Source organism: Cuculus canorus, chromosome 1 (assembly GCF_017976375.1).
Source record: "Cuculus canorus isolate bCucCan1 chromosome 1, bCucCan1.pri, whole genome shotgun sequence".
NCBI classification, from domain to species: domain Eukaryota; kingdom Metazoa; phylum Chordata; class Aves; order Cuculiformes; family Cuculidae; genus Cuculus; species Cuculus canorus.
In genome coordinates, this window is record NC_071401.1 from 78,328,588 (window position 1) to 78,340,263 (window position 11,676).

The following is an 11,676-nucleotide window of genomic DNA, read 5'->3' on the forward strand; positions in this document are numbered from 1 at the left end:
GAGGAGCGGCTGAGGGAGCCGGGATTGTTTAGCCTGGAGAAGAGGAGGCTGAGGAGTGACCTTATCTCTCTTTACACTACCTGAGGCGCAGCGCCCCCACCGCCCCGCACACAGCCACAGCCACAGCCCACCCCGCTCCCGCCGCCCACACCATTCCCGACACAGCCCCGCACGCGGCTGCCGCTCCCCGCCCACCCCGGGGCGGGGCTCAGTCACGTGACACACGCGGGACCCCGCCCCCCGCCCGCTCCGCCATGTTGTTTCTTCCTTCCCCAGCGCCCGGCAGCGGCGGTGGCGTAGCCCGGGCTCGGCACCGGCGGCGGCACCCCCTCTCCTTCCCGTGGGCAGGTATCGGCTGGCGTGGCGCTCATCGCGCTTTCCTCTCCGTGTCTCCCTCCCTTTTTCCTAGCAGGCGTGGGGGGGACGAGCAGCAGCCGGTGTCCCGACGAGGGCGGGTCGCCCGCCCGCTGTTGGGGCTTGAGGGGGTCACGCTCCACACGCTGCGCCCCCCCTGCCAAGATCCGCGCGCTGCCCCAGGTTGACGCCTTCGCCCCCCGAGCTCCGCGTTCCCCCCGCCAGCTCTGCTCTTCCCGCCCACCGCCCCCCCCGGCTCCGCGCTCCCTCTCCGGCAGTCTCGGGGGAGCTGGAGGGGAAGGCGTTTTCTGGAGCTGACTTGGAGGGGGAGGCTTCGTTGTTTTCCTTCCTTCTGACTCCCCGCTTGTCCCTCCGATCCCCTGCCCGAGGTTGCCGGGCGCTGCGAGCCCCGGGGAGCGGGAGAGGAGCGTGGCGTGATCGGCGATCCCGTGACTCTGGGCAGGCGGGGGCTCCTGCCGGGCGAGGGTTCAGCCGGCGCCTGATCCGCAGCCTCTGGCTCCGCAGTGCTTCCTCGATAGGGATCTGTGATCGGTTTGGGTGAAACTCGGTTTCGTACCTGTCTGTGTCCTCCTCGCCTTTCAAACTGGGAGACACACACACGTGACCGACACGGCGATGACACCGATCTCTCGGCGTTTCTCTTTGCTTCAGGAGGACTTATGTGTTCCCAAGGGGCCCTTGAGCGGTGTAGTTTTTAGTTCTTTTTCAAACCAGTGACCCGATACAGCTCCTCTCTGCAGCGGCCGCTGGCTCCTCTGGCTCGGCAGATGGCTGTGCAAGCTTGGGTGATAGCTGGAGAGCCCAAAGGACTAGGTTAAGGTTGTTAAATCGCTTACATCTGAGTGGGTAATGAGCAGTTTCGGTTTAGATATTCCAGTTAAATGTAATTGGTGTGAAAATAATTGAACGAATAACAGAATAGTGCAGGAAAGGTAGTTTTAAACCCTATATTAGTGGCGTTTATAGCAAGGTTATATATAACCAGGTACATAGGGAACACTTAATTTTGTTAACTAGGGTGAGATGATGAGTAGGGAACTCCTCGGCTAAATTTTGGGTTGGAATTAAAACCGTTGCTTGTGTGCAGATAGCTCTCCTGCAGTCTGTTGCCCTACGTGTTGTTTTTCTTCTTTCTCTCTTGTCCACAGTAATTTATAGCTCTGCTAAATAAGCATGTGGTTTTTATTTGTCTTTACCTGAAGTTGTCAGTGCTTGCTTTTTTTTTTTGTAGAGCAAGGGTGGCCCCGGGTGTGTGTCTGAGGTTTTTTTTTTGTGACTGTTTAGTAGCTTATTAGGTAACAGGCTGTAACGGGAGACTGGAGTGAGAGCTATTTTTCAGACAAACCCAAAATAAATGTAAAACTTTTTTTTTTCCCAGCACTTTATTTCTAGAGAAACCTAACCAAAGGATGGTACAGCTACATCTGTGTATCAGCATGGTATTTCTAATGAACTGTTATTTTTCTGTCTTCTTTTAGGTTGTAGGGAGCTCTGTTTGTTGCCTCAATTTTAGTAAAGCTTTTTCCATTAAGTTAAAAATAGGGAGTGTGTAATTGGAGGAAAAAACTCTGGCAGTCATTGTTTTGAGTGCTCAAACAAACCATTGGTTTCCTTAAATTGAAAATACGCGAAAAAATTGCAGAAGGAAAAGTGAGGTATTTAGATTTCAAGCTATTTTAATCTGTCAATTTAGTGATAAATCATGAGAAACAGATCTTTTGGCTCCTCAGGATTGGAATTTTACATAATGTTTCACAATGAATAAAAATTTCTCAGCAAAAAGGCTTACAAGTATTCCTTAAGAGTCTGTGTTTGGTGTTTTTTTTTAAATAACATTCATTCTCTTTGGTGTTTTTTTTTTTTTGTTTTAATTCTTTACAGAGCGGGTAGTATGATGGCCACATACAGTGTAACTCGCTTAATCCCCTAGGGATGGGCTTTGGTCACATAGCTATATTGGCCAGAGTGGGAATATACAATGTAGCCTGACCAGCTGAGGCTGCTATTGCTAGGAGTTCCCGGAGGAAAAGGGGAAAGTAATACAAGGGAGTAAGGTGAGCACATATGAGCAGAAATAATTGCTTGGTAAGATACTGAAATTGTTAGAAATGTTGGACCAAGAGCAGCAGCATCTAGGGGGGTTTTGAAGTTGGCTGAAAGTAATAGAATATTTAATGCTCAACTGTGAGCTACTGAGAAATGTCTACTCTGATTAAATCAGAACAAATAATAGTTTGCTAATTCTACTTGAACATAGCAAACAAACTGGAAAGTGAAGGCCAAGTCTCTTCAAGATTAAACTAGCAAAGGTATTAATGTAGGTATTTCTTCTGACAAGAAGAAATTTTTTGCTGATTGAGTTTATGGCTAGATAAAAGTTAGAATAAATAAAGTAATTCTGGCAGTGGGTACTGGCATGATTTTATGTATAAGTGTTGTGCAGACTTAAGGATTCCTTCCCTTGGTTGCTGCTTCTTTCATAGTCCTGAGTCATGCCAAGCAAACTACATAGGAGTTAAAAATAACTTTATAAAGACACTTCAAAATGCAACTTTTTTGTATACATATGAGTGGCAACAGCTATATGTCAGTTCAGTTTGGGTTGTGTTAATATTTGGGTTGTGTTCATATTAGAAATTATTATGAACTCTAGTGATATTCTGGTGTTGGGTAAATTGTGTCTAGGCTGCTTACAACTAGAGGCAATTTTCAGATTACCTACCATCAAATTCTTAAAGATCTGTCTGACAGAAAACACAAACTACCTTCACAGTGCAATGACGAAATCGGAGATAAAGGATGGAAGACTTGCAAGGTTATTAGGATCTCAGTAGGTCGACCCATATAATTGAAGTGCTTCCTGACTTCCTTGGAACTATGCAGCTGATGAGTGGCTATCAGTAAAGGGGTGTTCCCTATCCACGGTTCTTAACGTGGGTACCCTGTGGAGGGGAGGGTCAGTTTGGAGGCTGACTATACTGTCCGAGCTTGTAAGGCATTTAAAAGTTTGAGCACCTTGGCTTAATATCTGTATCTTGGCCTTGGAATTTAGAGCAAAATCTTTCTAGGTCAAACAGATTTGTAGCCTCTTAAGCAGTAAAAAAATGTTCTTCTGCCACTTAATTGTCCAGGGTGTAACCTTCTAAATGCAAGAACAAGGATTGGCTTAGCAGAGAAAAGGGAGAAGACTTGGTTCTGTCTTTTTGGGTATCTGTAAGCTTGTGAATCTGCTATAGGGGACAAGTATAAATACTGTGTAGTGTCTGAGGGCTGAGAGATGTAAAAACTCCACAAACAGTAAGTGTTGAAAACTACTTTACATAGTTCTGTATTATGCACCTTCTGCTGCAACTCTGATAGTTCTTGTGACTTTTTTCAGACATTTTGCACAGAAGCAGTTTTTGTCATTTTTTTCCATGAGCCACTGCAATGAACAAACCACAGAAAGCAACTGATTTTATGCTGGCCTGGTAAATATTGTCATGCTTCATTAGTGTTAAGGAAAAAAAAATAATAATGAGGAAGTAAGTTTACAGTATGTTTTTGAAAGGCAAGTGTTTTTTTCAGACAAAATACTTGAGATCTTGGTGTGTCTTTTTAAACTGTTAATGTCTGATATTTCTGGTTTAACAAAATAAGAATACTTAGCAAAGAAAACTGTGAACCAGCTTCAGAGCTGAAATGGATGTGTTGTGTACGTGTAAATTTGAGAATAGATAGGCCTATGAGTTAGGAAACACATCTGCATTATTGTTATGCTACTTACAGAACTGCTAGTTTTGCTCATCCATAACTTCAAGAGAGTGTTTTTTCTTAAATCTTTATGAAAGGTGGCTCCCTTTTTAAGGAGACTTGGCTGAAAGTGTATTAGACTGTAAGTAAACGGGATTAGTTGGAACAAGGCATTACCTTGGTTTGTTTTTTCCTTTTCCAAGTCAAATGAGTGCTCTTCAACAACTTTAGCTAAAGGTCAGTGTGTCACATATCTTCAGGAAACCTTTGGGTTTAGTCTTTATTTCATACAGCAGGTGGTTCATCAGTGACCAGTGGGTGCAAGTGTGGTGGTTGAAATAACTTTTATTGCCTGTTTCCAAGTTAGAAAGTGCGTACAAGTGGAGTCACAACAGTCTGGAAGTTTGAAGTGTCCCTTACATCAGTTTCCTCAAGAATAATGAGGGAATTCAGTGGTGCTATTGCAATGGATCCAGTTTTTAGTCTTTCATTAAAACAGTGGGGGTAGAGGTAAGATTTCAGTTGCTATGTTTGGGAGTTTTTGTTGGTTGGTTTTGGGTTTTTTTAATTATTTTATGGTGTGCAGAGATCACTGTGGTAAAAGTGAAACTATAAATTGGTCCAATTGACTTGGTTTGCCTAATAGTTTAAGTGGGGTTGTAGCTTGCTGACATGACAGATACTATGAAATTACCATGTTGGCTAGCACTGTTTTTCCATAGACAGAACTTGTTCTCAGCAACCTGTCCTCAGCCTTCAGCACTGTGGTATGAGCAGGTCCTCCTTAATCTATTAAATGATATTTTTATAGTAAGAAAACCACATTCCTAGACAAAGTTTGTGTGTTGCTGCTATGGTTTTGTAGACCAAGTATCTCCCTCTTCTTTGAGTGCTGCCTCAGGACCCAAGTGTTAAAAGAGGTAATTCCATTCAAAACAAAAAGGCAGCTATGAAGCTGACAGTCATTGAATTTGAGAAAATCTAGATGGACAGATTGGACAAGGCAGTTTTTTTTCCAAGTTATTTTTAAAAAGGGAGATATTGAGAGGTGACTACTATTTGTATTATGGTATATGATCACGTTGGAAGTGGCACTTGGTAGAAACAGTTCCATGCTTTAAACAGCAATATTAAAGTCAGTGGTCCAAGAGCTTCAGTCCTTGTAAGCTGGTGGAGGCCAGAGTGCATCTGCTTTTTATTTGCTCAGAGTTTCTTTGAATATTGAAGTGGTAAAGGAACATGGGGGAGGGAAAAATCTTCTCTTTATAGACTCCTCTGTGTATTAGGTTGAGGCTGTGCTGCATATTTAGCTTAACACAAGAAATAATTGGGACTGATAGTTCTTTGTACTTCTGTGGTGTCTTGCAGTTCCTGATGTTTGTTAAAAAATTCAGACACATGTTGGAAATTTTAAGTTTTTTGTTTTGGTTGCAGATCCTGAGTGATGATTTAAACTGAACCATTAGGGTAATAAATATTCAGAGATATGATATCAGATGTTGACTGTTTCTTCCAAAAACATTGTCAAAAGGCACATTATACAGATAAGTTCAAAGTATGTAAGAGGAGAAATAACATTAATTCTCCACGTGTCTTAAGGACTTTATTGTTTTTTATTTGTTGGAGTATTAAGGCTTTGTAACTTAGAAAAAAATTAGAAAAATTGAGCTCTTTAGAAATCTTAACTTATGTAAGGATGTATCAGTGGAAAAAACACAGCAGCCTACTGTGCTGAAAACCACCATCCCGGTTTTGCTGATACTTCAAATCACTTAATCAGTGGGGCTGCAGATGAGTCCCTTACAGCCAAAACAATGTAATTGTTTACAATAAAGTCTTTGCTACTCCCAAATAAAAATGCTTCATAATGCCTTTGAACATGCTTATTTGCTGCTTCAGACCCAGCTTGTAAGTACGCACTTAAATGTCAGAACATATATCCCCTTTATTTTGGATTAAAAACTTTACAAAAACTGCTAGCTAAGATTGACAGCTTCTGCTGTGGAAGCTGAATGTCCTGAAAAGTGATGTTGCTTGCAGGATCATGTTGAGATATTTGATACTTGCTTATCAGTGCTGCAAGACTATTTCTGTAGCCTTTGTGTAGAAAGACCAGTTTCATTCTAATTTTAAAGGCACTTTTAATGGCTTGTGGCAGATCTGTAATTGTCTGCTCAATGAAAGTATTTTTATGGTCATCAGTCTTCTAGACTGCACTGTAATGGTCCATGCAAATTAACTTCTCACATTCTGGATGCACTAAAGCACTAGGTACTGTCAGTGGTTTCTTTGCTTGTGTTTTGTTTAAAATGTGACTTCATGGAGAATTTCATAATAATAACTGTAGTTCTTCGAACTGTAGAAGCTAAAGAAACAGGTGCAAAGTACCAGTCAGAACTATGTAAGTGAGGTTTTTTTATTCACATTGTCTTCTAGGGAACTTGTGATTTCAATAGGACAGAAAAAAAAATAATTGCAACTTGTTCCTACGCGGGAGTGAAAGAACAGGGAAACATTCAGTACCCTGTGTTCTCATGGATGCATTATTTATTAAAAAGATTATATTGTCTAATGGCATAGCTCAAATAACTTATTTGTTAACCCATAGTAAGAATTTGGGATATAAATGAAGATACTGGACCGTTTTAAATATTTCAGCATGAACCAGGAACTCATGTGCAAGTAGGCTGATAACTCTGATAAGGCTTTCCACATATATAAATAAGTACGTGTTCATATCCTGAGTCACAGCAATTATCCCATAGCTCTGTGAAAGGTAAATGAACAATGTATTTGCATCTCTTAAGCAATTTTAACATTGTTATCATACAAGGCTGTAGAAATATTAAGGATTTCTAAACATTGGTTTTAATTACACAGTATGAATAGATAGAATTACTTGCTTTGAGCAGAGTTTTAATGGAAGCAGCCACTGTTCCTTTTATTTTTGAAATGTCTTTGAGATGAGGCTTCAGCTGTGGATTGTGTCTAACAAATAAACATTCAAAGACGGAAAATTAAAGCCAAAAAAATTCCTGAAATTTCTCACTTCCAATTCAGGCCTTGATTCTAAGGCAGCAGAGTCATATGACTCTCACGCCAGCTTGTATCGGGCATTAATTCCATAATGATACTCTACGCATGATGTATATGCCAGTAAGCTAATTACAACTAGCAAGACTGCATTCCTTCCTTCAGAAAAGGAGATGGACTAGGCAACTAATGACCCGTTTCCATTTTAAATAGGTGGTATTTATAGAGGAGCCTGTTTTGCCTGAATAACTTTGGTCTCTCGGTAATGGGAAGGTATAGGAACAGCAGTTTTTCTCATACAGAAACTTAAGTTTGGTCTTTTTAAAATGAAGCTTTACTCTCAAGCAATTAAACCACTCTTTTTTGCAGTACTACATTGCCCTCCTTACAGTAGTGTAAACCTTGGGCTGGCACAAAGCACTAATTAGCTAACTAATTTAAAAAAAAAAAAGTCCTTTAACAATAAAATATGACAGTAAAAAAGCTTTATTGGTCCCACTAACTCACCATCCCTGCGTGGCAGCAAACTATTCACTAGCGCTTCAGGCTGTTTCTGAAAGTTTTACTATGCAAAGTTGACAACTGCTACCTGAACTGTTAGTGTAGACTTGGCCTCAGTTTTTGGCATTTTGAGTACCATTTGAAGGACCAACAGTGAATTTGCTTTTGTAGTAGTTGTAATAGTATTACATTCATCATGGCTGTTCTGCTAGGACTAGACTGTAAAATATTTAATATTTGTGTACTGATACGTAGTCAACTGACTTTGAAAATAAAAGTAAAGCATTTGCATTTGTTCTGCACTTGCTGTGAGTTGATCTAAAATTCCTTGTATGGCTGCAGTTTTAGGTGAAGTGCAGCAGTAATTCCAGTGCAACAGATTAGTGCCCTGCTTTATTCCTAAAGCTTTCTCTTCACTTTTGCACGTTAAAAAATAACGTTGCTAATGAAATACGTCACTGTGCTTTCTAAAACTCTAACAACTCCACTTTCTCCTATGGATCTTCAGCGAACAGAAGCTAATCATTGCACTTCGTGAATGTGATGCAGTACCCCTTCTGCACAACTGCTGGAGGGCTTGGGGGTTCTAAGTGACAGACCAGAAGATCATGCTGTGTAATTCACTGCTTAGACTTCCATATGGACTGCAGTCTGTGGAAGAGACCTCTCAGTCACGTGTTATTGAGTGGGTGCTCTTACTGTGATTACATTTCACTTGTTTAGCATAATCTCCTGATTTTGCAGGAAACTTGACGTTGGTGGACTTTTAACACTTTTTAGGTATTTATGTGTGTAAAACTTTTCTGCTCACAACTCTTTTTAAATGATTTTCTGAATCTTTACAGGTCTAGGAAACAGGAGGATCTACTCCCCTAACAATGGCTGCAAAATCATCACTCCTTAAAGTAATACTGCTAGGAGATGGTGGAGTTGGGAAGAGTTCCTTGATGAACAGATATGTCACCAACAAGTTTGATGCACAGCTGTTTCATACAATAGGTGTGGAATTTTTAAATAAAGAGTTGGAAGTTGATGGACACTTTGTTACAATGCAGATATGGGACACAGCAGGTCAGGAACGTTTTAGGAGCTTGCGGACTCCTTTCTATAGAGGTTCTGACTGTTGCCTGCTAACATTCAGTGTGGATGACTCTCAAAGCTTTCAAAACTTAAGCAACTGGAAGAAAGAATTCATTTATTATGCAGATGTCAAGGAGCCTGAAAGTTTTCCATTTGTGATACTGGGTAACAAAGTTGATATTGATGAAAGGCAAGTGTCTACAGAAGAAGCCCAAGACTGGTGCAGGAATAACGGCAACCATCCCTATTTTGAAACCAGTGCAAAAGATGCCACTAATGTTGCAGCAGCCTTTGAAGAAGCCGTTAGAAGAGTTCTAGCCTCTGAAGACAGATCAGATCACTTTATTCAAACAGATACAGTAAACCTTCATCGGAAGCCGAAACCCAGTTCATCATGCTGTTGACTTGATTTTTTTTGGTTTTTTTTTTTTTTTTGTTTGGCCAAATTACTTTTGATGAGCTCACTCTGTAATATAATGGAGACAGTGTAGTAGATAAAATAACAAATGGGTTCCACGCTAATATTAAAATTCTAATATTCTGCTGCTTTCTTGGGGAAGCAAAGGGGAGCACAAGAAAAATTTCCATTTGTGAGTGACCCATTATTGAATTAGCAACACTTTCTGTTAAGAAAGGTGTCAAGTAAAACTATTAATATCAAAATGTAATTTGCCAACTTTATTCAAATGATAAATACTTTGAATATAATTAAAACTTGAAAGTTCTAGAAGCACTACTTCAGAGAGACTGTTCTGGAATTCAGATGCAAAGATACTTTTATATGTGTATATTTTTATGAAATCAGCATTCCATTTTTGTTTTACTAGAAGTCACTTTCTTAACAATGCTAGATATTAAACCTCAGTCTCACTACATTCCTTTTGCTGTGAGTGGTACTTCATCTCTAATGTGTTTATTATAAGTTAAGGCAAATTACCTTCAGGTCATCTCCATTTGCCTAATGTTGCTATAATTTATGTAGGTTTTTAAGCAGGAAATTTATTTTCTACATATCTAATGTCCATATTCGTTTCATTTACTGCCCTAATACCAAACTCTTTTTCCAGCAGTTTAATGCAAGATACTGATGATTTTTTTTTAATACATGTCTTTGCCTTAAGTCCCATTTACCATGTTTCTGATCAATAACAATTTGAGTCCCTGAAGTATAACCATCTTTAGTTAAGAAAAAGATAGCTTTATTCAGTCAGCTTTATTACCACTTGAAGGGATCCACATTATGACAAATCTGTAAGAGAACGTTTAGTTCTGTCAGCCTTAAGGTTCCAAACTTCTCATTCCTGTTAACCTGAGTTATGAATGTGTTTACTAGTAATCTCTGCACTGTGAAACTAAGGATTGGCAATACGTAGAGAACTCAGGAAGCTCTTGACTTACCGTAGATTGACAGCTTTCAGCCCTAGTACAAGTAAATACCTACAGCTTGTAACTGAGCTAAATTTCATCCTTATTTAATTGCTATTTTAGGATATGGACTTACAAATTTTAAGACAGTGTCTTTTGTATTACTGTACTCATTACACTATGGTGAACAGAAGCAAATTCTGTACTTAATGGATAGTCTTTTCTGCAGTAATGCAGATGAAACCACATGAAGCGTATTTGAGGCTCTCCATTGCAGTTAAATGGTAGAATACTTGTTGCTGAATATTGGCTCTCAAGAGCATCCACTGTCCTTGTAATAACAAACCTGATGGTGCACTACTGCTTCAATGTGTAATCTGACTGCTAGCAGGCATGCGTGTACACAGCTTGTGGACTTCAGAAGGAAGTCTGCGGCCTCTGGGACAGGTTGTGTTATTCACTAAACTACACTGATTCTGCTTTCTGCACAGCAATTGTTTTGTTCCAATAGAAAAGCCGTTCTTGAGAGTACAGCAACAGCAAGAATTTTCTCTTAATGTATCTGTTCAGTCTGTACCAGGTGAAATTATTTGGAAGTAAAGCTTGCAAAACAAATCCTTGTTGCTCTTAAGACTTTTCTGAATGTATTGTGTTCTTGCTTGAACCGGTCCAGGACAACTTTACTCCATAGATCTGCTCCTGCTTAAAAGTGACATCTTTTTACCTTTTGTACATTCCTTAGTCCAACTAATTCTTACAGTTCTGCATATACAGCAGCATAACTGTGTTTTAAGCTTCAGTCACCCAACAGCTAAATATAGTTTGAGCTGCTACTTCTGTTATGTTTAATTTCTGAGTGAAAAGATCTGTGAAGAAAATCTTAGCCAAATTCATTGTGATCTTAAGCTGAGAGTGCAAAAAGCTTTAAAAACAAAGATTGCTTGCATTGGGGGGCTGTTAAGCCAATGACATGAAATTGTTGTAAGCTACTGCCTTGCTACTTAAAGCTTCCTTTAACATGCATTTTAGCAGAGAGTAAGGTTTAAACAAAACAGGAGATGAAGTTACTGTGACTGGAGTGCCATAGATATGATTTAGATAAGATTGCCAGAAGGAAACAGTTAAGGATGAGAACCATTGTGGTCTTTTTGAGCCTAAGTGTCCATCTGTCCCCTTTCCATGTAACATAGTTACCAAGCCTCCATCTGAGAAATAGGCTTGATAAAGTTAAATAAAACTTCAGAAAATATAAGTGTATTACTTGAGCCTTAGTAACTGCTGTACCACAACTGCACACCAAAAGCGTCAAGTAAAGATAAAGCGGGCTTTATGTGCTATAGTAGATAAGAGAGAATTGAGATCAGGTTTTGTTCTTAAAGGGAGACTGTCAACTATTTGAACAAAGCAAAAGTATGAGAGGCATTTCTGTACTTTATGAAAGCTTAGTATCTATCATTCAGTATAGGGGTACAGTAGGCGCTTGCGGCATACGTTTCACTTCACTGATTCAAGTACTACTGTACCTCAAGTATTAGGAGGTCCTGTTAGCAATGAGTTCTGTAGAGTGACAGAGCATACGTATAATATATG

At 39.9% G+C, this 11,676-nt stretch overlaps 1 protein-coding gene across 1 annotated transcript; it reads left to right on the top strand.

Annotated features, from left to right (window-relative positions):
• Positions 1-219: 219 nt before the first annotated feature.
• On the top strand, positions 220-11,669 carry RAB9A (RAB9A, member RAS oncogene family). The gene is made up of 2 exons (XM_054065800.1): positions 220-348; positions 8,487-11,669. Exon 2 carries the CDS (start codon positions 8,520-8,522, stop codon positions 9,123-9,125), a length of 606 nt encoding a protein of 201 aa, XP_053921775.1. The 5' UTR covers positions 220-348; positions 8,487-8,519; the 3' UTR covers positions 9,126-11,669.
• The last annotated feature ends 7 nt before the right edge of the window (positions 11,670-11,676 follow it).

Bases quoted from the DNA above. Each gene is read 5' to 3' on its own strand.
- RAB9A (XM_054065800.1), top strand. From the start codon at position 8,520: ATGGCTGCAAAATCATCACTCCTTAAAGTAATACTGCTAGGAGATGGT.